Source organism: Podarcis gaigeae (genome assembly GCF_964106915.1).
Source record: "Podarcis gaigeae genome assembly, chromosome: 5".
Classification (NCBI taxonomy): domain Eukaryota; kingdom Metazoa; phylum Chordata; class Lepidosauria; order Squamata; family Lacertidae; genus Podarcis; species Podarcis gaigeae.
Genome location: NC_139681.1, coordinates 38,342,690 through 38,369,225, shown reverse-complemented (window position 1 = coordinate 38,369,225; position 26,536 = coordinate 38,342,690). Strand labels below are relative to the sequence as shown.

General features: G+C 40.3%; 1 protein-coding gene across 5 annotated transcripts in view; it reads right to left on the bottom strand.

Moving 5' to 3' along the window:
- Positions 1-260: 260 nt before the first annotated feature.
- MYOF (myoferlin) overlaps positions 261-26,536 on the bottom strand; it is a 74,936-nt gene continuing 48,660 nt past the window's right edge. For 3 of the 5 annotated variants that reach the window (XM_083740826.1, XM_083740830.1, XM_083740828.1), the window contains 24 exons: positions 25,988-26,099; positions 25,157-25,234; positions 24,224-24,405; positions 23,972-24,130; positions 23,756-23,854; positions 22,261-22,422; positions 20,675-20,840; positions 19,228-19,304; positions 15,348-15,359; positions 13,851-13,949; positions 13,254-13,379; positions 12,930-13,085; positions 10,986-11,077; positions 10,126-10,296; positions 8,981-9,129; positions 8,466-8,605; positions 7,478-7,566; positions 6,661-6,756; positions 5,935-6,076; positions 4,464-4,563; positions 4,129-4,322; positions 3,394-3,503; positions 1,686-1,833; positions 261-921 (listed from right to left, as the gene is read on the bottom strand). In XM_083740826.1, coding sequence (XP_083596952.1) covers positions 877-921; positions 1,686-1,833; positions 3,394-3,503; positions 4,129-4,322; positions 4,464-4,563; positions 5,935-6,076; positions 6,661-6,756; positions 7,478-7,566; positions 8,466-8,605; positions 8,981-9,129; positions 10,126-10,296; positions 10,986-11,077; positions 12,930-13,085; positions 13,254-13,379; positions 13,851-13,949; positions 15,348-15,359; positions 19,228-19,304; positions 20,675-20,840; positions 22,261-22,422; positions 23,756-23,854; positions 23,972-24,130; positions 24,224-24,405; positions 25,157-25,234; positions 25,988-26,099 — 2,904 coding nt within the window. In that variant the 3' untranslated portion in view covers positions 261-876. The remainder of the gene's footprint in view (positions 922-1,685; positions 1,834-3,393; positions 3,504-4,128; positions 4,323-4,463; positions 4,564-5,934; positions 6,077-6,660; positions 6,757-7,477; positions 7,567-8,465; positions 8,606-8,980; positions 9,130-10,125; positions 10,297-10,985; positions 11,078-12,929; positions 13,086-13,253; positions 13,380-13,850; positions 13,950-15,347; positions 15,360-19,227; positions 19,305-20,674; positions 20,841-22,260; positions 22,423-23,755; positions 23,855-23,971; positions 24,131-24,223; positions 24,406-25,156; positions 25,235-25,987; positions 26,100-26,536) is intronic. The other 2 variants (XM_083740827.1, XM_083740829.1) reach the window with 1 other exon arrangement.

Genomic DNA, 26,536 nt, shown 5'->3' with positions numbered 1-26,536 from the left:
TCCACACGGTGATTCCCGGACTGACCACGGGCTGGATCCAGAAGGCAATTGGGCCGGATCCAGCCCCCGGGTCTTTGTTTGCCGACCCATGTCCTATATAGTTAATCCTCACTCACCCCATTCATTGATTTCAGTGGGATTATGGGTATCCAACTGCACAGTATTGTAATTATGATACTACCACTGTCTTGACATCTGATTTTTGCTGTTGTGAACACATAATTGAAATTAGAAGTAACTATAATAATCACAATGATAAATCATGAGTTTATATTGCTTTATTTCATCGTTTTGCTCAAAAAGTTGAACCACAGCGAATGGAAGCTTGTTGCTGTAAATATGACCTTTTAAAAACATGAGGTTCACACAGCTGGTGAACAATTATTATTGCACTGTTTTGTTTTTTTCATTTCTAAAAATGTAAGTAGTGCCTGCTTTTTCCATAAATCAAGAGGCAGGATTTCAAAGTGCTCATGATAAAAAAAATACTTTAAATAGAGTACATCTTTAAAAAGGAGAGAGAAAGAGAAAGCTTTCTGGAATAATGTTTTTGGAAAGTAATTTTTAAAACAGATGATAACGAGAAAATGAACTGTTGTAGTCAAAACGCTGAACTGTAGCATAGTATTTTACAGTTGGCACCACCCAATACATCATACATAACAGTTCAATTCTTAGAAATGACCCTCTTCCTGGTTAAAAACACAAGCAGCTTGATTTATGCAGTGATTCTATCCAGGGAGTAAGTCCCACTGAATTCAGGGGGGCTTGTTTTTGAGTAGATATGTATAGGATTATCAGGTGGTTATGTTGGGTCCAAAGGCGGAGGTTTCAAAACCTTACTGGAATGTAACATTTTATAGAAAAGGGTATTCCTTAACCAGATGAAAATGGATTCACAATCTTCATTGACAGGTAGTTCTACAAAAAAAGAGAAGGAAAAGTGATCAAAGTGCATTCTGAATTTAAACACACACTTATTTTAGTTGAAGAGTGATTCACTAAAACTCAGTTCAACATACTTTTAATTTAATTTTGGCTCTTTATATCCTGTCCCACACCCACAGATCTCTGGGCAGGTAACAATAAAATCCATAAAACCACACTATCAATTAAAAAAATCACAACAATACAATCAAAATAGCAATTGAACCCATTTCAAATGGCAGTGAAGCTATTGTCAAAGACCTGGACAGGACAGCCTGGCATCTAAAGATCAGCAGTTTAGGCACCAAGTAGATTTCAAGGGGGAGGGAATTCCAAAACTAGGGCGCCACCATTCATATCTGCCCTTGTTTCCCAGGAAAATGTACCATTCTAATGCTGGGATGCTAAGGATCATTCTCCCCAAATGCATCATCTGTAAAATTTGGATTTGGCTGGGAAATGTATTGGCAGAGCTTTGAGAACTGGAGTAACTCGGCTAGTGGCCTCGGTCAACAAAGGAGCTAGCTGCTACATCTGCATTACATCTTGCTCCAAGTTATCTTCAGAGATAAACCCTCCAAAGATATAAAATACCCTTAAGGGAAATGACAGGCAATTTATTTCCTCCCCTTTCCAATGATAGTAATTCATGCACTGCTCCCTGGACAGGAGCATCAGGCTTGTATCCTGAATTTAAACCTATAACAGACGCAATGTCACAAGCAAAAAACACTATTACACATTTTTTAAATGCTTACCGGCAGTGAGTACAGAAGAATTGCTACAAACAAGAGCACAATCAGGAGGAGGATGATGCCAATGAAGACCCACTTAAATCTGCGCCACACAATGAACTTCATTGTCTTGCATGGATTTGTGAACCAAAGGAAAGATGTATCTGGTCGGCTATATTTTGGAACAACAACAAAAAAAAGTTGGTTACCTTAGCAAGGAACTAGGATACCAAGTAACTAGCATATTTATTGCTAATGAGCTGTGTTCTCGATTATGTGTAAGACAACGATTGCCAACCTGGTAGCCTCTGAACAACTAGGACTACAGTTCCCATCAACCCCTGCCAGCAATAGTCAGGGATCATGGGAATTGTGATCTGGAGAGTATCACCTTGGCTACCCCATTATACCCCATTATACATGCTTAGAGCATCTCATACAAAGACAAAAGGCAGATGTTTTAAAATAAGACCAGTTTGAGCCAATTTGCTGTAAATTCACATTTCTACTGCCTTTATCTTCTTGTATGCAGGATAGGAGTCTTCAGGTGAGAGTCTTCAATCTATTCACTTCTATGGAGCTGAGCCTGCTATTCCAAATATTGAGTTCGGGAAAGGAAACTGGGTTTCTCCGATCCAGAATTTTCCTAGCTGCATGGTGCCTTTGGAATTTTGCCAGCCCTGTAGTTGGGCCAACCTTGTTTCTAAATCTTACACAGTAGTTTTCTGTCCCTCATCCTTTTCATTTTCTTGCAGTGTTTGCCTGGCCTTTGCCTCTCTTGATGCCACTACCAGCTGTGCTCTGATGTCACACAGTTGTAATGGTTCCTCCATGACTTCCATTGCCTACTCTGCTCTGAGAAGGTTCAAACAATTCAAGAACTAGGGAGCTGAATCCCAATATGAAATCTGAATGCCAAGTTTCATTGACAATTTTTTATTAATGAAATCACATTACTATTACCTACATGTTGCCTTGGGATTTTACATGACTCCTTACTGGCAAATCAGTCAAGTGGGGTTTAAATGAAAACAGGCACATGATATTTGCTGCTTAGGTATAAAAGTTAAATTATCTGGTAACTTAATAAAGCCTAGCATATAATGTCTCGCATTTATAAAACTAAAGACCAGATAGTTCAGAATTTTGATTATGTGCTGCAGAGAGGGCCTATATATCATGGATAGGTTCTATAAAACATCCAGTATATAGTTGATGCTAAATGTTTTAAAATAGTTAATTTGTTTAATTCATGTTACAGTCTGTTATTTCTTGAGAACACTGTGTTGGATCCTGACTTGGTCATGCTTAGAATAAAATCATTTATTTCAATGGGTTTACATTAAGCCTGACTAAGGTCACACCCACACAATACATTTAAAGCACTCTTATATCACTTTTAACAGTCGTGGCTTCCCCCATGAATTGTAGTTTGTTAAGGGTGCTGGAAATTGTAGTTCTGTGAGAGGTCTCCTAACTTTCAACACCATTAACAAACTGTAGCTCCCAGGATTCTTGGGGGAAGCCATGACTTTTAAAGTGGTATAAGGGTGCTTCTGATGTATGGCACAGAAGTCTAGATTTGGCATAGCATTCATTCACCTCCCATTCCCACAACTTTCATCATCCACAGCCAGCATAGCCAATCAGGGATGCTGGGCATCGTAGTCCAACAACATCTGGATACTCAAAGTTAAAGAATATTGAATTCAAATATAGCAAAGTATCTTACTTTGGTTGCTCTAATTTGGGGTTCATATTAGGTTCATCTCTGCCTTTACCAGCTGGCCGTTCATCAATATCTTTTTCACCTAGGACTTCCAGAGTCATCTCAACTTTACCCTTCAAATAAATGAAAATACCATCATGTAAAACAGACCTCCAGTGTCAGGCATTACAGATGAAGAAGAGGAATTACACAGGGTGGGCTAGGTTCTTAATGCTTCCCATTAAGTTTTAAGAAACAAAACTGGAAATTTGTGTGCATAGAATCCTTGGGTTTATATGCCACAAAACATTAATTATAATATATTTTCAAGCCATATAAAATAGGGGGGGGCATGCATGGAGATATAGATCACAGCTCTTGAAGCAGAAAATATTATGAATGCATTAAAATCAATGAGAGATAAGCTATTCATGTCAATTGGTCCTGGCTGTAATCACTGGATCTTGTTGTGCACATCTGGGGCAGGTTAGTGATAAGTTATTCCAGCCTCTTCCACCTTGGTGCCCTCCATATGTTTTTGACAATCGTTCCCATTAGCCCCAGCTCTGATGATGGACACAACATCTGCAGGTCACCAGTTTGAGGAAGGCTGAGTTATGCTATTATGATGTTTTGCTCATGATATTTAAGGAAGGTGGAGAAGCGTTGGAGGGGGAGGGAGTTATAAGAGATTTAGAGGCAAAATGAAACCCTAGCAACTAATGATGTAACTATTTATGCATATTAACGGGGACGTACAGCCAAAACACGGGAGCCATCTTTTTCTGCATAGCATGGCCACCATCCTCTCATGGATTTCTGTTCAAAGAGTGAAGCAATCTTAGGGGTCTTGAGAGTGTTAGTTGGCTTGTATTCTGGAATCATGTCCAAAGAGCACTTTTCTGGAGACTTTGCTGGCACAATTGCATTGTGTAAATCAAGTTCAACAAAACCTATAGGAAATGACAGAAGGGTGGGTGGGTGGGAAATCTGGTCACACACTTCGTTTCTCTCCAAATGAAAACTTGACAAAAATCTCTCCCTTTGCAAAACTCCCCACCCAACCAACCCATATTGTACTTCAAAGGGCATACCAAGATAGTCATCCAAGGAAAACTTATCATTGTCCCATATTTGAATAAGCAGCTTGGGTGGAATTCTGAATTCTGTATTGTCAAGGCTCCAAAAGTGTTCCTAGGGAGAACAAAACCAGTAAAAAGAAATAGTAATTTTCATGCCTGCTGCAGTGACCCAACCTCCCTCCCACTGCCCCTAATTCCATCTCTCTGTCAGCAGCATTTCCACAAACAGGAAAAAAGTGTGTGCCTAAAGCTGGGTTGGGCAACCTTTTGGCTCACCGGGGGACCCAATTCCCCAAACCACATCTACCTTTCAATCAGCTCATGTTTGGGCAGGTGATCTCAGATGATGGACAGAGTTAAATTCTGCATTGGCCAGACTCACTGTTTCCTACATGGAACAGCACTATGCAGCCACAACAGCACGCTCAACTTCAGCTAATGAGCAAAGAGTTAAATCCTACTCAGTGCTAATTTGCTGCTTAATATCTCTCCCCCCCCCCCACCTCTGCAGGCCAATTTTGATGAGTCAGACACCTGACATCATCATGACTGACAGTGCATGGCTCCACCCACCTGTCAAAGTTGGCCAGTAGAGGTGGAATGAGATAGAGATTTGGTCTGCTGGCCAAAAAGGATCACATTGAAAAGCAATTCATTAGAAGGTCCTCTGCTTGCCTAAGCTGGTGAAAACTTTTGCTGCTGCACTCACAGCAGACAAGTAGTTGGTTTCCTTGCATCTGAACTGTCAATATATTGCTTTTTTTAAAAAAAAGAATCTTACCTGAAATTTTCACACTGTGAAACACTTTAATATTATGCAGGTTTGTAGTTCTGGAGCCAAAAAAGTGTGGAGTTTATTTTTTGTATCTTAGAACTCATTATCAGACATAGTGGAAAGAAAACTGTATCTCAGGGATATGCAAAGCAAGGTTCATAACAAAATATTTGCATTTTAAAATATTCAGGTGGCAAGGAGTGACGAATACTTGCTTGAATGTGTGAATTTGGTAAAGGCCACAATCTGACCTACCTATGGGCTACTCTAGATATGACATTACAGACACCTGTAATATTAAGGCTGATTTTTCTTTATATGAAAAGCAGATGTGGGAGGCTGGAAGTTTCAGTGGAAGAACAGTAAGTGGGAAGGGCTTTTTAACCTTTTCTACTCTGGTCATTTCCTTCCCAAAATCATGTTCTTATACTCTGCTACTTTTCTACTTGTCTCTTTTCCTCTATGGATGGAAAAGCATCTGAGCAGAAAAAAACAAAGGAGGGGACAGAACTTTCCTTCCATTCCAAACAGATCTACCAAAACATGTGGCTGTGGAGGTTGCAGTTTGCTGTGCCGTTTTTTATTTTTTTTAAAGATTCAGGAAAAATCTACACACAACTCAGTGTCCTGGTGCAAGGCCTTTGGCTGTGAATGGCTGTGAATGGCCAAGCTTAATTTTTATTATTAACATAATCAGAGAAGAATCACCTTTTTTGAAACTGTACAGAGCTGCTCAGCTGGGAAATACTCAAAAGGAAAAATAAATCTCCAGTTGAAGTTCCCTTCCCCGTCTAGGGACCTGTAATGCACATCTGTTTTCTGCTTATTTTCTTCATGGCCAGGCATCCATCTGAAAGTCAGAAACAATGACATTTAGCTGTGTATAGTGAATAGGACTGATGGCTTTGCACAATGCAGCAACACTTTACTGCAGCTTCGGAGCTGTAATGTTTACGTTGCAAAACACCAGAACTGAAACAGAGACCCTGGCACTCTCTTGTCTGATTTCATCCCAAATAGCTCCACTAATCTCAGTGTAATGTGGCCAGTTCTGCCATTTAGATATATTGCCAGTAATCGGTCCCAATGTCCCCATTAAACTTCCTACACCCAAGATTTGACAGGGCCAGCTCAAGACATTTTCGTGCCTGAGGACAACGTTCCAGCCTTTCATTAATTCCTTCTTCCAGTAATGACATCACAGGCAGCTGCCTTGTACCAAGTCCATCTAGCCCAGCTCTGTCTTTTCTGACAGGAAGTGGCTCTTCATGCTTCCAGACACGGGTTTTTCCCTCCTTGAGCTGCTGGGGATTGAACCTGGAAACTTCTGCAGTCAAAGCTCAATGCAGTGGTACTCTTAATGAGAACCAGACCTTTAAATTGATCTTACAGTTGTGTTCATCATTAACAAGATCTGGGATATGGGTCTCTTACCCTTTCACATAGATATCACTCATCTCTTCCCCTGTGATGCTTTTTTCATCCAGGATGACATCCTTTGTGTTCCACACAATTACCCGCAGTTCATACCTGGAATATAGGATTTGCTCTTAGGTTTATATCCAGCAGATCAGAGGGAGCCAATATGGTTCGTTCCTGATGTTTTGGACTACAGTTCCCATCATCACAAGCCAGCATGGCCAATGGTCAGGAATGGTTAAACTTATAAAGGGTTCCCATTCATCTTTAAAGTCACAGTTATCCCCGTCATGTAATTTTTGTGTCAGTATTTAAAGAAACAACAAAATGAACTGGACTCCTTGGCAGGTTTTGAATAAACATTCACAAACTTTTTACTGATAATATTTAGATAGATAAATTAAGGATCTGTACAGTTTTGTAACATGCAGAAAATAACATATGTTGGTAAACCAGAGAGAGGAGCTGAGGGAAGTCCGGGGGGGGGGGGAGAAGGGGAGGATGTGTTATGTTTTGGTGAGGGGGGAGGGAAAAAATAGGGGGGATTTAAGGATGATATGATTTTTGATTATATGTTATGTTGAAATTACTAATAAAAAATATTTTTAAAAAAGGAATAGTTAAACTTGTAGTCCACAACATTTGGAAGGCACTTGGTTGGATATCCCTGTTGTGGAGTATAAAGAACACGTTTGTATTCTAGCAGTGGAAAGGACTGGAACAGAATATGAAGTAAATGCAAACACTGTGCTCATAATCATCACTGCAGTTAAAGAGTCAACATGGAAGTTCCAAAAAAGCATGCCACCTACCGTAATCCTTATTTACTTACTTCTTAGCCTTGCGAGGAGTGATGTTGAAAGGAGGGCCGGGTGGACCCATGCTTTTGGGGAAAACATCCACCCACATCTGAAGCTTCCCCTGTATCAAGTAAGGCAATCGTGTCAGGTCTTTTTTAAAAAACAAAACAAAACCCTGTTATATGACATTATCAATATTCCAATTTGATATCATGGCCTGAATCCAAAGAACCATGCAGCTTATTGCATATGCACAGTTAGACCTTGGGCTTGATTCTCTACTCTTACACCTGCCTACCATGTCACATGGCAACACATGGTTGAAACACATGAGACCTTTCAAAAGTAATTTATGACGTGGCATTGCTGGGTTTCCTGTTGTTTCAAGGTGAAGATGTCAGAAATTTCACTTGGAAGGCCCAAGCCCTTGCCACAGTCAATACAGCGCTTGAAGTGCTGTGAAAAATTACAAGGTCTTTACCAAAACATCAAGAACGGAATACTGCAGGGACCCATGAAACAGCTTCTCAGACCACTTCATATAATAACAAAACAAACAAACAAACAAACAAACAAACAAACAATGCTTAACATGCAGGGGGGAAACCAGAAGCTCACCCTGCCCCAAAATGACAAAATATGATAAAGATGAAAAATCCTCATCCAGCTCTAATTGTGTGTGGTATTTTTTTGAGAGGGGGGGGGGTTTGATACAGCTAGAGGTCCCAGTGGATACACAGTGCACTTTTTTTCTTCTAAAAAAATGTTTAGGGGTACTGTCATTTTCCTACTCCTATTGAAATACTGCCCCTCAATGAGGCTAAACTTAGATTCATAAAGTGTTTAGGGGTAGGCGTCGCCCTGCGTCCTCCCAGAAAAAAACCACTGTATCTACATCAGGTATGTGATGCCAAGCCAGTCACCAGGGGACTTGGTGGATGTAACTGATGTAGAGATGAGCTCCTTGAAAGAAAAGTGGGATATAAATGCAGTAATAAATAAAATATAAATGTATAGTACTTGTGAGATGTTTGGCTGGAAGGTACTGTACAAAGTTCTTGTCTCTACATGCTCAGGCACCAAGCCCTGAGTTCTGAGAATGTAAAGGGCAAGCCGTTCTTCACCAGGCCCAAGGTGTTCATGCAGTTTTTTGTTGGCCTCTGAAGTAAAGAAAGAAAAATGTAAATCAGTAGGCATTCACAGCCAAATACTGAAATTAGCAAGTATAAATATATACAATCATTCAATAGATTTATTGTGGACCAAGAACAGCCTGCTAGATCCATGAGCACATGGGGTTTTCACTGCTAGCTATGGAAAGGCAAAATTCCACTCAGTCATGCATTGCATCTCTTTCACTTTCCTATAGCGAACAATTCCACATGCTGATCTGGTTTTCCACGTCAAAATTACTGGCTACAGTTGACAATGAAGTTTCAATTCTATATTCTTATAAATATAAATGCTCAAGGAAAACACAGTGGGGACAGCACAAACACAAATCAGCGAAACTCAATAACAAGGAGAAAACTCACCAAATTCTTCCAAAGTGTATTCTCTTCCTCCATAACTAATCCTCCTCCCGTTTTCAGAAAGGACTGGGGGAGAATAGCCTTTGACCCTGGCTAAATTTTGCAAGAGTTGTGTTGGCTTCAGTTGGTCTCTCCATGTATTGATACCTGAGCTTTTTTAGGAATTAAGAGAAAAATTCAGGATAGATAGACAGCATGTCTCTTGGATACAGGCACATCATTTCTTAGTAACACTTTGCCATATTCCTCAATATGATGAATGAGTGGATGGAATTATGTTGAATTTAAAAGACGGAAATTCGACTCCACAATAGGGTGTTTTGCGAAACTAAAATATGCTAGGCTATTTTGGAGCCTATGAGAACTAGTTTAGCCTTCTTCTGAGCCCAAGTAATTTCCCATCCATTGCCAATCACCTATTTCAAGCCTGGACAAACTGTGCTCACTCAGCTTCAAATCATAGTTGATAAAGCTGGCTGTTTTCAGTAAGCATAGTTAAGATTAACCACATTTTATGGTTCGGAGGATACACTAAACTGTGGCTAATCTAAAATGGAAGCGGAGCTTCTAATTTTTTTCTAGCCAAGCTGGAGGAAAAGAATGAAGTACCGTATATGAGTCTGGGTGGATGCTATGCTCATTCCTGAAACCATGGTTTAGTGTTATGTCTGAATGAAGCCAAACATACACACACTTCTAGGCTATATTTTTTGTTGCAATGAAAATGAAGTGCCCACATGAAGGATGCTTCCCCCTTGATTTCTTACACACACACTGAAGCTGTAAAATATTATTTGGCACTGCTCACAAGGGCTTCCCAATTCCTGTAATGAAAGCAGCAGTCTTAGATATGAATCCTTTTTACTTATGAAGCTGCCTTATTGAAAAGCACACATGTGCAGGAGCTTCAGGGGCACATTGGCATATATATATATAGGATTCTGAACTGAGGTAGGTTTAGTGGAGACAATGCTTTAATCAGGAAAGCCATAGCATATCCTATCACAGTCTGTGAAAATGCAGTAAATATGAGGCGTTAAGTCCAGCCAAGATAACTGCTTCTAAGGAACGTCGTTTTCGCAGGGAGACATTTAATCATGGGCTTAGGTTTTCCATGTTTTTAATAGCTATAGCAGTGAGCAACTTACACACAGTACTGCTGTGGTATTCCACACTGAGATCCAAAGCGGGAGAGAAATCTGTTTTCCAAATCAATGATGGTTTCACCAACTTTTTCATCTCGAGTCAGCATATCATAGTCATAAACAGAAATTTTCAGATCCTTCTCTTGAGGCAAGAAGCAACTCAGTTCGTACATTCTAAACACAGGAATATTTGGCATGGTTGAAATTCAGAAAACTAACCACCCTGAAAACATTAGTGACACTCACAACAAATACGATCAGCATTTTTCATAAACCAGTAAGCCACTGCAATTGGAATTACTAGTTAAACACCCTGCAAGGGTCACTATGGACCTGTGGGCTGATACAAGATAATTGGCTGATAGAAAAAACAGCAAATGAGTACTATAAAAATCCTTATTACTAACTTATAAATACATCTTAATTCGTCACATTCTGAGGACATTAGCATATCATTAGCATAAGGATTAAACTCTCTACCTTCTTCCAAAATCCCCCACCCCTTTTAAAAAATTGTATACAATTCCAGTTTATTAACTGGAATATTAGTACTATCAGCAGAATATATAAGCATTTTTAAATGGGAGAATTTTCTTCCTCTGTAAATTGAGGTGAATGTTCTAGTCCATCCCTCATTGTGTTCTAATCCAATTCAGGATCCTCCCATAACAAAAGACCAGAAGAAGAGCGTGCCACACTTTCCCCCCATTCCCCCGACTTTTTTTTTTTCATAAGTAAGAGTAAGGTGAAATAATGATTTCTTGAAACAAAATTAAGGCTATGACAAGGCATAATTGTTCTTTAATCTATGAGAGGATTAGAGCCATTCTAATCACACAGAAGGAGGAAGTCTTAAAAGTTACCTGCCAAAAATTGGATTGATAGTGTTGGGAATATAATGATCTCTGTCTTCCACCACTTTTTTGCCCAAGGTGATTTTAATATAAGGATCACACTGTTTGGAAACAAGGGTATTGTTAATTCATGTGCACTGTAGGATTGATAATTAATACATGCCACATTTTCTATGAAGGTCCATGTCTATATATGGAGCTCCTACACAAGGAAATTTGGCCGATGGAACAGCTCTGGGCATGCAGCCTTTTGTGCAGATAGAGCTGGCCCTTTCACCTAAGAGGCTGGAGAACCACTCCAGCTCTTCCCAGCAAGGAGCGCCATTTATGCCTTGGTGCACTGGTCCCTGCAAGTAATGGCTATGTTAGTCATTGCAATCCTTATCTCATCTATTGCTGTGACACCACTGTGAGGCAGGTAACAGATGCTGCCTTTTAAGAGATATAGATGGGGGAAGTGACTTGCTTAGGAGCACCTGGGGGAGTCCACGTCCACCTGAAAATTTCAGCCAGATTCTCAATTCCTGGCATTCTCAGTCATGGTATTATTTTATAAAACATTTCAGTATTCATAGCTCTGTACAGTCCTACCTTGGATCCCAAATGCCTTGTGAGTCGAACGTTTTGGCTCCCGAATGCCGCAAACCCAGAAGTGAGTGTTCTGGTTTGCAAAGGTTCTTCAGAACCTGAATGTCTGACATGGCTTCTGCGGCTTCTAATTGGCTACAGAAGCTTTCTGCAGCCAATCAGAAGCTGTACCTTGGTTTTCAGCCCAGTATACCTGAAGGAGTGTCTCCACCCCCATCGTTCTGCCCGGACACTGAGGTCCAGCACCGAGGGCCTTCTGGCGGTTCCCTCGCTGCAAGAAGCAAAGCTACAGGGAACCAGGCAGAGGGCCTTCTCGGTAGTGGCGCCCGCCCTGTGGAACGTCCTCCCATCAGATGTCAAAGAGATAAACAACTACCTGACATTTAGAAAACATCTGAAGGCAGCCCTGTTTAGGGAAGTTTTTAATGTGTGACATTTTAATGTATTTTTAATCTTTGTTGGAAGCCACCCAGAGTGGCTGGGGAAACCCAGCCAGATGGCTGGAGTACAAATAATAAATTATTATTGTTATTATTGTTATTATTGTGAACACTTTTGGAAGTATATATCAGCCTATTTCTTCCTGCTAAATTATTGCTAAATTATTATTACTATTAATAATAATATTACCCGAATCCTGGTCTAAACCAGAATGCTGGTCCAAAGCTGTACTACAACTTGCAGACCAGGGATGTCTTTTTTTTAAATAAATATTTATTAAGAATTTTTATAAGAAAAAAGCATAAATAACAAACAACATTGCTTATGTCATACACAAAATTTCATAACTCGTTTGGACTTCCTCACATCTCCCGCTCCCACTTACATTGTTAAAATTTTTTTTTCAAGCAAATTATCATCTTGTTTACAATCTTATATCCACTCATTTAAATATAATCTGATAGTTCTCCCAAAGGGTTTGTCTTTTCCTTTATCTCGCTTATCGTCTAGTTTCAATCTAGTTTAGTGGTGGCCAATTATTTATGATCAAGCATCCTTCTTAACATTCAATCAGACCAGGGATGTCTAACTGGTCAATCATGAGGTTCTGGTGTTGATTATGGGCTCCCTTGTGGTGGCATAAGAGCATCCAGCCCCTCCCCCTCCTCCATTCATGCATGATCATTAGAACAGAAGACAGAGTTTTCGCTGCGAGGCAGATTGTTCCCTTGGTGAGCGACATTTTTCTCTCCAAAATGGGACTTTCCTCCCTAAAAAAAGCTCAACAACTCAACACCTCAGGGGTAGATCACTGCTAGTTTTTTATTCTGTGAGTAGAATAATTGCAGTCTCTTGGGAGTTGGATGTCCCTGTTGTAGACAATAGTGGTCTAATCTTAACGCTCATCTGGAAATGTTAACTCACCATTCCATTGTTATCCTTAGGCTGGAGTTCTAAGCCTCGGACTATATAAATCCGAATGATACACTCTTGAGGCCCACTGTCTGGAAGTTCACGGAACTGCCGAGGAGGAGGTGGTACATTAGGGTCATCTGGTAATGCGTAGATCCTAAAAGAGCCCTATGAAGTTAAAAAAAAATGAAAAGGTAAGCCCAAACCAAAACAAGCCTTTTTTACTTGGTTATTACATATCTGTTCTGTCTTAGGAATGGAGTACTACGCAGAACAGTACCGTACTTAAGCTTGGTTTTCTACCTAATAATGTAATTTAAGGTGTGCGTGTTTTACCTTAAATTCTCCCACAACACTAGGGTCATCATTTTCTTCAGACCTGCCCCGATGCAGCTTGAAAGTATCACAAAAATCTGTTAAACCCCTAAAATCGGGTACATTCTCCAGTTCACTCTTGTACACCTTGAAACAAAAGTTAGGTAAAATTACAAAAAAAGCATTAGAAACAAACAAGTCGCAAGCTTCAATAAATGCACAACTTTGCAAAACATCCCTAAGTTTTAAAGAAAGTGACTATGTGTGTATATATAATTCATGGTGCATGTGAAAGAACTTTAGATTGCCTGGGATAATAATACAGTAAGCAGCAATCTGTTATTTGGTGGCGTGATCTTGTCATTTTCCCATAGCACTCATGCAAAATGTGCAGTGATCATGCAAGAGAATATGCCTCTTTCAAGGTAACTTTGGAGTTTCCCCCCTGGGACCTATTTCACAACCCCTTGTACAAAAATAAAAAAGCAATATGCCTCAAGTTTTTTAAAATTGAGGGTGGCAAGTTCAACCAAAAACAGTACATTGAACTAAAGTCTGCTTATTTTTAAAGTTGGCGACATCTTTAAACAACAACAAGAATGCACTCAAAACAAATACCTTTAGCATATCGTATCCCTTTGCAATATATTGTCCACATTTCTCAGTATCTCCTATTGAAGCATAAAACTTGCTCCACCAGTCGACAATTTCTTCCTCCTATATAAAAATGAGAGATTATAGGTGTATGTAAAAACAAACTGAAATTCCAGGGTGATCTATTCTAGCCCTGTGGCCCTCCAAATGTTGCTGAAATGCAACTTTCATCAGCTCTATCTGCTGGCCATGTTAACTTGGCCTGAAGGGATTTAGAAGTCCAGCAATACCTGGAAGTTCCCCACAGGCTCCCCACCTCAGATCTAGTCCATAGCTGTGGAAGCTAGGCAGCACACATGTATAGCAGGGGCCAAGCCTTAACCAATCACAGCAAGCAGAGGAAGGGGACCTTAAGCTGGATATGTGTGCTGTAGACTTCACCAGAAGACATTCTGATTAAATGGCCCAAAAGTCTATGATGGGGCCAAGAGAGATTCACAGATCCTACGATTACATTGGATATGCCAGAAAACCCTCTTTGCATGAGATGCCTTTTCCTGGCATAGGACCTCTTTCCCCACAATCCCAGCAAGAGCTCTTCCCAGCAGATCTCTTCAGAGTAGGCGCACTAAACTGGCAGACTTGGCTCTGGGTGACCTGAGGGGCACAGAGAGGCCTCCAGTGGTTAAGATTCACATTGGCACATCTATGGCAAGGTGTCGGGAGCTCTGCACGTTTGCAGTTCCCTGACCCTAAATTTGGGTGCTGGTGACACTCAACCTGCTTTCCATGCAACTTGTACAGGGAGTGCACTGCGAATAAAAGGCAGAATATGTAAGAAGCTAAAGATTTAGTCCGAAATACAGAGCAGAAAACTGAAGTGACAAAGGTGCATCTGGCCAATTGCTATTGCTTTGTTATATCTCTTCATTTCAACAGAGCTTCATTGGTTCTCTTGTGGATATCTCATTAAAATAAATACAACGTGGAACGTGGAATTTTTCTACCAATGGGTCCTCCTTTCAGAGCTGCTTTTTGAGAGGAAATGGGTGGGCCAAACTGCATGTAGCTCCACCCCTTTATTAATACAGTTGTACCTTGGAAGTCAAACAGAATCCATTAAAAAAGTTTGTTCGACTGGCCAAAGTGTTCGAAAACCAAAGCGCCACTTCTGATTGGCTGCAGGAAGCTCCTGCAGCAAATCGGAAGTTGCAGAAGCCCTGTTGGACGTTCGGCTTCCAAAAGAACGTTTGAAAACCAGTACAGACACTTCTGGGTTTTGATCATTTGGGAGCAAAAACATTCAAGAACTAGGCTGCTCGAAAACCAAGGTATGACCGTATTCTTCCTTCCAGAAACTTAAACTCATGCAGCCGCAACTGACCAGGTTGAGGCTAGTTAACTTTAACAATGTAAAGTTGTTGTGTGCTGTATTACCACATATTTTAGAACATGGTGAGACTTCTTAATAAGTACAAAGGGAATAGTTTACATAACCAAAATCAGGATAGATTTCATTACCTTTTCTGTGAGCTGTTCAGGAGGACACATCCAAAGGGGTGGGGAAGGAAAAACCAAAGCAGAATAGTTAAAATTCAACCAATATTTCCCCCCGGTTCTATAAACTGAATAAAATAAATTGTGGGTGTTTAATGAATATATTAAATGTGCAGGCAATATATTTTTTTTATTTGTGTCTCTGCATATTGACCAAGAATTTATTAGGGTAGTATGTCCATTTCATAACCAACAGACCTGTTAATCCAACAATTTGATACTCCAGAAAATAAATACAGCAATTTGATACAGTTGGAAAATAAAGCATCTAATGGAACTACCACAAGGGCTTAACCTGATTATCAGCCTGACAGTTCAAGGACTCCTTCATTTGTTCAGAATCTCCCAAGTAATTAAAACTGCACTGGTGATCTGTTACTGTTAAAAGGTGACTAGGATGTGTTATATAAGAATTCCATTTTATTTCCAGTTTTATGAAGATTGCAGTCATACGCCATGTGATTCCAAATCCACGCTTTAGATAGGCTTACATTATTTTGAATTGCATTGTTTTATCACAGGGCTCCTTTGGGAGGATAGTCAAGAGAGAAAGTTAATAAATAAATATCTAAGCCCTTACAGAACCACCTTATGCATGTCTGTTGAAAAGTAAGTTCCAGTGAGTTTGATAGGACTTATTTTGGGGTTGCAACCTTAATATCTGTTTTATTTTATTGGTTTACCATGATGTGAAAGCCAGTCTTTGTGCAATAAATACTTTCCACTTTCAGCACCTGGTAAAGCTCTGACCATTTGGCTATTGAAAGTTGTAGTTCTATGAATTATTCTATATTGGCAGGGGGAGAGAGAAACTGTTTTTTTCTGGAGTAGGAAACTTGTCATCTCCAAATGTTGTTGGATTCCAACTTCCATCAGCCCAAGCCAGCATGGCCAATGATGAGGGACAATGGGAGTTTAGGTTCAGCAACATCTGGAGGGTCCCAGATCCACCAGCCCTCCTTTAGAGCTTGAAACAGAGAGAAAGTACTGTGAAACTTATTATTTCAATTGGCATTCTAATGAAAGAGAGAGAAAACACACGCAAAACGAACCATTATTTTCTTGCTGCACTTTGTACAGCTACCACCACCACTTCTGCCCTGATATTTTGAAAATATAAACTTGATGATTCTGTTTAAGTCTGTAAAACAAATTTCCACAACAAACTACAATTATAACCTCTATCTGTGAATGCCACTGATTATAGTACAGCCCATGAACACTCATTGTGTCCCCAAAACCAATTACGTTTGAGATTTTGGAGAAAACATCCATATAAATATCAGAGTCATCTACTGCAGGGGTCGGCAAACTTACCGGACGATGGGCCGGTTCATGCTCCGTCCGTTGGAGGATGGGTCGGAGTGTGTGTGCACACGAGCTCTTCCGGGTCGGAGGAGCGCCCATGCGCATGCACACACACTATTTCCGGTGCACATCCAGGTTGGAGGAGCGTCCATGCGCATGCGCACAGGCATCATCAACCCAGAAGTTGGTCGCCGTGCTACGCTGCACCATGCTGCACTGCACCATGCCGGTAAGAGCGGGTGGTGGGGGCGGCAGGGGTCACCATGGGCCGGATAGAGGAGCCCCGTGGGCTGCTACTGGCCCATGGGCCTTAGGTTGCTGACCCCTGATCTACTGCATGTGAAGATAAGAATTTTCCTTCAATATCCAACTTAACTTTTTTAAAAATATTTTTATATTTTATTTGTATATTATTCCATCTTATCGTCAACATCCAAATCCGCACCCTATGTGAATTGCTAATGTGAATGCAAGCTTTCCAGTTCCAAATGGAAATACTGCTCTGCAAATGTCCAAATGTGAATGGAAATTTATTTTCTAAGTAATCATTCTGCTTTAAAACCTGAAAGTTGGTTTTCTCCAAAACCTCCCTGCAGAAGATTCAAAGGAGGAATAAAAGTTCAAGTGAACCAAAGCACCTAAGGCCCCAGGTGAATAGTGCGCATGCGTTTTCTTCATACATACATGCACTGTTGTTGGAGAAGCCATTTTGCCAAGTGCTGTTGACATACCGCTTAAACACTAGAAATTGGAATGTAGTTTAGGAAAGTTCTACATCTGTTATTCTAGTCTGTTAACGGCATACTCTTTTTTATTGTTTGCTTCCCCAAGAAGCCTTTATTTTGTCTTACCTTTAAAATATCTCAAATAATTGAAGTCCATATTTTATTGATATATTGATTTTTTAAAGTTCTTTTAAAAGTTTGCTACATTGATCTCTTCAGGACCTGAGCATACCACTTCTTCCTTTTCATTCATAAGTGTAATCCTACAACCTCTAGGTAAAATGTGAAGTTATCAAGTAAAACATTTCAAGCCACAGGCAGTATACAACCCTACAGTCCTTCCTTTCCCCAATCTTTCTTGATAGTGAAAACAACAAAAAAAACAACCCTTCCAGTAGCACCTTAAAGACCAACTAAGTTCGTTCTTGGTATGAGCTTTCGGGTGCATGCACACTTCTTCAGATATACTGAAACAGAAGTTTCCAGACCCTTCTATATAGTGACCCTTCTATATTCCAGACCCTTCTATATATCTGCCAATCACAGCTATCTGCCAATCACCCATTCCCACCACCCTTCTGAGTAATACCCCTCCCCACCTTCTCACTATATAGAAGGGTCTGGAAACTTCTGTTTCAGTATATCTGAAGAAGTGTGCATGCACACGAAAGTTCATACCAAGAACTAACTTAGTTGGTCTTTAAGGTGCTACTGGAAGGAATTTTTTTTTGTTTTGACTATGGCAGACCAACACGGCTACCTATCTGTTTCTTGATAGTGGTTAGTGAATGGTGACCTCTAATTATTACAGTCGAACAGGAAGACTGACTGATACAACGGACATATGTTATTATCTGCAAGGACATGGACCTCTGTGGTTTACTTTATCATCACTCAGTGTGTTTACAATAACACAATGTTTGCTCATCTAATTGGCTCTCTCCATATGGTACAATTAAAGGGCAGCTACACTACATCAAAGACTAAATGAAACGGCAGTCAACGAGGGAGAAGGGGCTTCTCAAAGCAAGACAAACACGGTTTTAAACAACCTGCAATTACACAGAAACAGATAAATCACAATTTTAAAGCTTTTGTATTAAATGATGAACTTCAAATATGTTCATCGTGTGTTAGCACGCAAGCTAAAAAATGCATCAAGTATTAGCATTTGGACTCATATTTGCTATTGATGAACAATCTTGCATATTAGTTAACTGGCAATACTCAGTTTACAGTAAATAATATAGGAATACATATTGATGTTCAAAATTACTTTGAACTTGCTAAATGTGCACTACATGCATCTAAGCTGAGCCATTCATCTTGCCATGTAATTGAGGAAATAACAGGTAGGCAATGCAACTGACAGGTGTTTTGTTTAACAGCACCTGCATGAAAATGCTATTTGGGCTCCCTAAATTCAACCAAATCTAATTAATATTTCGGATTTTGAACCTCAAGGATTGCCAGTGAACAGGATAAGAGTTCAAACATTATTCATCAATTTATTCACTGAATAATTTTGAACAGCAAATATGTTCTAAAGCTGCTGGCAAACAATTCACAACCAGCATGAACATATACAAGTAAGAGATTTTCATTTCCACAGAGCAATAAAATAGTAAGACTGGAGAAATAACAAAGTATATGCCATAACATATACTTCTACATTGTATTCCCAGAGCTCCCTCCAACTTTTACAGACACTTTGCCTGGTTAGGTTTGTGTCTGTTGAAGTTGTAGGCTAAAAAGCCAATGAACTGACCACAACAATGGAAAGAATTGAACCTGCAAATTAAGGCGATTACCTGCGCTGCTAGTAAAGGTTGCGTGTCTTCCACTTCAATGACCACATCTCGCCGAGGTGCAGCTGACAGAAGAGTAACTGCAAATCAAACATTCCATGATGATAAGCAACTCATGGGGGGGGGGGTGAATCACACCTGTAAACTTTTCTTTAGTCATAATTTTAGCCTTTATTTTTTCCAGTTCCTCCTGCTATCTCTCTTTGTCTAGAAAAGTCTAGAGCCTGCACCAAATTGTCAGCTGCCTAGAGCTCATGTGCACACAAAACATGTACACACAAAAATATTCTTGAATATATTGTACTTTTGTGTGGATTTTATTGTACACCAATTTGGGAGAAAATCTTGCCTAAAAAGCAGGTAGTAAGTCAGGCTTTATGTTGGATGGGGTGGGGGGGGCAGAACTAAGATATCTGTAGCGCAATTGGTCAGTTAGTTAAGTATTTTTATTTATTTCCTTGATTAGGGGGGCAATTGCTATGCCCATGTAGCCAACAAGGTTATTCCATTTGTACAATGGAATTCCCCCCCAGAATCTGTTCTGGGAGGGGGAGAAGAAGTTCTACTGCCTTACTGTGACAACTTTATTGGATACAAGCCACAATAAAGATAGATGGGTTGGATCTAATTGTTAGTCATACGTAGGTCTCCCTGAAATTAATGTAAAAAAACAGTAATGACTAACTTCAGCCCTGTTGATTTCAATGGGAATGTAACTGGCTTAGGTTCGAGACAACCGATTTGCTTTCCACCAGGGAGCTGAAAACTTTTAACTCCATAACTCAGTGTGCAGAACAATTAAAAAGGTGGGACTGGGTCACAGCAGTACCAAGGGTGACATTGCAAAATCATTTGCTAATATTCTTGATACTTTCTCAACTTTCTATCATTATGTGTGAATACTAAGGATGGACCTATCAAGACTGTGACAGTTTTGCACGTGTTCATTCATAAGTATATCCTGTCCTGTTTCCACATTAATCTACATTTTTTAAAAAAATCTACACAATAAATTTAGATACATATTTTCTCTCAAAACATGTATTCCCTCAAAGTACCCATTTCTAAATGAATCCCCCAACATGCAGAGAACTGCACCACAAAATCAGAAGAAGTATAAAAACCAAAGGAAAACTGCATTCAGGTCCCCACCCCGGTCCAGAAGATATAGGTACAGTCAATTTGTATCAAAATTCACAAATAATGATTTCATCAAGCATCCCTAGTGAATACTGGTTCTTTAAAAGTGGTACTACCAGGCGTGCTGAGTCAGTCTAACATCCATGGGAAAAGTTGCCTCTACAACCTTCACAAACGAATGGGAGCTACAGAAAAGTCGGTGTACATTTACTTCAAGAGATTGCATGTTTGCTATGTTTCCTGCAAATTGTGTTGATTGTTGCAAAACCTACATCCGATAAGAAAAATGTCATTATTCTGGGAGCTCTACCTTTCATCTGTGGTGCAATGTCGGCTTTCGTCGCGTAAGGATCACAGCGAAAACGCTCCAGTGCCCCAATGGTACATTGTCCCACGATAGGTTTACGGCCAAATTGCCTGTGGTCTATCACTTTAATAACTAGTGATGGCGTGTACAATTCCTCTTTGGGCAGTGACTAGTTTAAAACAAAAAAACAGAACACAGTTCCTTAACTTAAAACAAATACACACCTCACAGGATTCCTTTGCTTTCGAATGAGCTGTACAACCTGCCCTGATTCTGGCAACTCTTAAATGTATGTAGGTCTGTACCAAAGCGGAATGTGGGTGGTCCAACTTTAAGAACAAAAGGATGGGGATGCTAAGCTTCCTCACACCCAAAACTGATTTCCATGCAAAGTCTACCTCTGAGTGCTTCCCTTTCAGTTGGGCTCCAGGACTGGATAATGGAATAGTTTCTTTTTTTTTTAACTTGAAGGCACAGGCACCCACAAAAGAGAGCTTTATATACCCGTAGTATAACCTTGAATCTAGCTTGGAAGCAACTAACAGCCAGTTTGCGAGTTTACGCTGCTGTATGTAATCAAGAACAGATGGGAAATCCATTGGGCAAAAAGTGAAGCATTCTTGCAGTAGGCATGAATGCACATGCACGGGCATGCAAGTGCTATCTGTGCTACGTGAGTTTCCCACCCTCTTAAACAGCCCTTCCCTGGATGGGCATGCAAATATACATCCACATCTAATGTCAGTGCCACTGAGCATGGCCATCCATGTGCAGCAACGGCTTTACATAGTGCTTTGCTGCACACAGGACTCTCTAGAAATATTTGAATCACCTCAAAGGTAATTTCCAGGATGGGTTCATTTACTCAATCAGAGCTGCCTCCCTTCATGAGGCTGGGTGATGCGTTTGCCTCAGGCGGCACTCCTGAAAATGTGTCACCTCGTTCTGCCACCCAGCTTTGCCACTGGTTTTCCTGGCCTCTAGGGACAGAGAGGGACTGGCGGCAAAGCCTGAGTCAGCAAGAGGGGATGTGTTCCGCCATCCAGCTTTGCTGCCAGGTGTGGGGGGAAAGAGCTTCCCCACTTGGTGCTGTGGTGGGGTTTTGCACTAGCTTATCCTGAAGGAACAGATTCAAAGGCTCACTGGCAGGCAGGAGGGGGGATCCAGAAAGACTCTCCCCCCTATCCGTCCATCAGGGAAGACTCCTTATCGAATTATGTCAAAGAGAACAACAAATACCAGATTTTTAGAAGACATCTGAAGGCAGCCCTGTTTAGGGAAGCTTTTAATGTTTGAAGCATTCCTGTATTTTAATATTTTGTTGGAGGCCGCCCAGAGTGGCTAGGGAGGCCCAGCCAGATGGGTGGGATAGAAATAAATTATTTCTTTGTTGTTGTTGTTGTTGTTGTTACTTGCACTCCCATCACGGGGATGACAGCAGGCTGTTTAGCCTCAGGTGCCAAAACACCTCAGGCTACCCAATATCCACTGCTATTGCTCTAATATGAACATACTAATTCAAATTTCCCCCTTTACCAGCACCACAAGTGTGCTACAGATCTTCAATAAAAGAGAATTCAGCACCATACCACTGTCATGCAGAGAACAGATCCAGGAAAATTTGGTGTCTTCTTCAGGTTTTTAATCACAACAGATTCTATCATTTCACCTCCACACTCTATAATGAGACTAGGGGAAGTAACAGAAGCCATTTGGTAGCTTTTCATGTTGCGCAGTCCCCAGGCAAGGATCTGTTTCAAACAAAAAACAAAGCAAACACCGTCAACGTTGCTAAAGGAAAACATGCTCTGTTGCCTGGGTCTCCAACCTTATCAGACCTGGGAGCACACTTAGAAACCCGAGAAACGCTCATGAGAACCACCTCAAAACAGTTCAATGATTAAATCTCCATTTTTGTCACTCATTTAAACCACGAGTTAAGTTACAGTTGTATATCACTGGGAATGTTCTCAGCTGCATGTACTTACACAGAGCTTGGTGCATACAGTGCTTAAACAAGCCATACTTTATGGCATATTGTCATGTCTGCTTGTGACCACCATACAGAATACACACCTGGCCAATGTAAGGAAATGGGGGACAGAACTCATCCCCTCCCATCTGTATAATGAACAGTGTGCTGGGGCTGGGTTCAAGGAAGTAGAGGACCCACAATGGTAAGACTACATTGTTTATTAATTCAAATACATTGTATAAATGTCAGCATTTATGCAACACTTTTTGTAAGCCCTCAGTGTCCATCACTCATGGGATCTCATTGCAGCCCTGTAAGATAAGCTGGTACTGTCATACACACATCACATATGCAGGGCTGAGAGACATTTGCTAACCGAAAGCTAAGTTCATGACTATGATTACATTTGGACAAGGAACTTCCCAACTCACTTCTCAAGTATTCCATTGGTTACACATCTGGTGACAGTTTACCATGAACAGACTTTTTATCTGCTGCCAACCTGGCAACCTGGGGTAGAAGCTTGCACAAATAAAGCCTTATCCCCAAAAACATTCTGAACACTTTAATGCTTCTTGATCCAAAACAGCACCTGTTGTTTCCACACAGCCTTATGAATATCTCATGTTTTGGCATGTCTTAGTGTCTCCACCCCCATCGTTCTGCCCGGATGCTGAGGTCCAGCGCCGAGGGCCTTCTGGTGGTTCCCTCATTGTGAGAAGCAAAGCTACAGGGAACCAGGCGGAGGGCCTTCTCGGTAGTGGCGCCCACCCTGTGGAACGCCCTCCCATCAGATGTCAAAGCGATAAACAACTACCTGACATTCAGAAGACATCTTAAGGCAGCCCTGTTCAGGGAAGTTTTTAATGTGTGATATTTTAGTGTATTTTTGGTTTCTATGGCAGCCGCCCAGAGTGGCTGGGGAAACCCAGCCAGATGGGCGGGGTACAAATAATAAATTATTATTATTATTATTATTATTATTACTACTACTACTACTACTACTAGCACCTGGCCTTATACATGCAGGTATCTATGAATTACTATGAATCTTATTAAGCACATGGCCCTGTGCATCATTGTCCATTTTCAAGTAACAACAACAATACCTCAATAACAGTCCGTTGAACCACGGGTCTGATTCCTTGTGGCACCATATAAAGGTTTGATGCTTTTTTTGAAGGAAGAATTGGAAGGTTGGTTCCACCCTGCTCAAAGATACAAAGAAAAGGGTTTCTTCATGTATATAAAGCCTAAGTCATACAGAGCAATCATCTCGTCACGGTGGCTTTAAGTCTGAAATGAATATATTTGTTTTCTGCTACCTTTTCACTCAGCAAAAGCTCAGCTGCTAAAAGCACATCTCCACAAGCCTTGCCCCCATTCATAACTGGATACCAGAGAAGTTTCGGACTGATGTCAATATCTGGGTTGAGCTTGACCATAGGACAGCAAGAGGTTCTTCCAAGGAACTCATCTTTGCCCTGCAAAAATGGACGAATCCAAAATCGTGAATTTGTAATCACCTGCTGTCATTATATAATCAAGAGGAAATCTGGAAAAAAGCTGATACCTACCACTTGGTCACTATCGAAGAGTTCAACAACCACATGAGGAGGGTTTTGTTCTACCGTGTAGGGATCTCCATAGATTTCAATTTCATCAAATATGATAGTTTGATCCCATGTTGGGTTCAATGTTGACTTGATGGTTTCGGTTGTTTTGCTTCGGTGAAGGAATGAAACATGAGCATATGGATCTAAAAAATCACAGGAGAACAGATATGTGTATAGTGATCCATTTTAAAAGACTGACTTTTACATTCCCATTCTCTCTTTCTGCTATAATTGGCAAACAAAAGTTGATCTGACAAGCTGTAGATATGATAGACAATCCAATTTTAAATTATTCTTGTGCATGGTAACCATTCTTTAATACATTTGTATCTAAGGTACAACACCCAAGGACACATGAACAAGAGAGTCATTCCACCTGTAACTTAAACAGTACATCCCACAAACTGAACACACAGATCTGACATGAGTCTAAAACGTAGTTATTTATGGCCTTATTATGAAGCAGAGGTGAATGATTATAGAGCTCTAGGCCTCCTATTAGAAAGACTTTTAAACCATCAGTGTCTCTGAAGAAGGTACCTGATTATGGGTTTTAGCATTTCCTGTACAAATTGTCATTACCCAGTGCTCAGAGCAATGTAAAATGTTAGATGGAGGCCATCCTCACTGACCTCTTAACAAGGGATCTAATTTCATTTAACTTTTTTTGGTCGTTAACAAGAAAAGGTGTTAAATACATTCTTTGAAGAGACAGGTTTTCAGAGGGTTACGGGAGAAAAAATGGGATTGGGGAGTGGACATGAAAAAAAATCCAGAGAAACTCCCAAAGCCTTGAACATTTCAATCTAACTGCTGCAGAAAAAAAAATGGACTTGCTTTGGCAGACAAATGTGTCCTTTGGATTTAATAGATCCCCACCTCCATCCTAAGTACCTGAAAAGCTGTCTTTATCCAAAGCTATTAGATTTCTTGCTTGATAGATATAACATCGAAGGTGGTAACTGTAGACTCCTTAAAAAGAAAAAGGAAAATCAGCTAAATCAGAAGGCTGTAGCAACTTCACCTTTTCAGCTCTAAACTTCAGCATCATTGCTTCCTCCCATCACTTGACTCTTGGTGTGCTTTCCATGGCCATTCCCCCACCCCACCCCGCCTGATTTTAGTGGTCCACAAGCTTCGTTCAAGTGGTTGAAGATGAGAGGTGACATATCCAATGCATTAAATATTCACATTGATTTTTAATTATATTTTTTATTATTTCTTTAATTTCTTATATACTGCATTGTTTTTCATTTGTTCGGTGGAATTCAAACAGTAATGCAATGAAATACAACATGTAAGAAATTAAAGAAGCAGTAGAATTAAAAATCATCCAGCACCTAGGAGAGCACATTGCAATTGCTACAACACAGAGAAAGTGGTTCACCAAGACCCTCAGCAATTTTCAAGTGGTCCTTAGGGAGAAGGTGTCTGAGAATCACTGGCTTAGCCTATTGTGCAACCAAAATCATGGTTAAGATATCTGCTTCTTAACCACATTTTGTAGCCAAGGTTTGTCCCGGTTTGTTACAGGTTGTGGTTAAGGACGAGAGATCCATGGAGAGGCAAAAATAGTTATTAATATTTTGATCACACAGAGAAAGCTGTATCAGATGATGAAAAGGGTAAGGCCTTTAGAAAACTAGTCATGCAGCCAGAACAAAAAGTCTTGCAGCACCTTAAAGAAATATACAGTCTCAAATAAGGAATTTCACATGAACTTACTGTCAAAGTTGCAAGAGATTATAGGAGTGCTTGCACCGAATATACGTGTTGCTGCTGCCTCTTTGGTCTTCTCAGAAGATTTTTCTCCCTCATCAATGCTTGTATCTGCTCCCTAAGATTATATGCATATTATTATTGTTTCTCATTTATAAAACTTGAACGGAAAGCCCAGTTATTGATTCAGATATTCCTGGAAGGAGTTGTAGTTGCTGTTTTAAAAAGTACACTAATATTTATTCACTCATGTGGGTTCAAAAGAGTAATGTCAGGACCCTAAACCAGTCACACCCAGAACACTTCAAAGAAAGGGAGAGACTGAAATTCACTTCTACAGGCAATTGATGATCATAGATAGTAAAAATAAGCAATTTCTATTCCTTGATCCCTTCCACCACTCCTAGACATAATTATCCATTATTAATACATTCTTACAAGGTCAATGCTGTTAGATAAAAGTTCATCAAAAGCCTGCATGAAAAGATGAAAAGTTAAGCCTCATGTTTAACTCCACATGTAGTTTGGGAGGAAGAAGACTGAGAGAAGACAGCT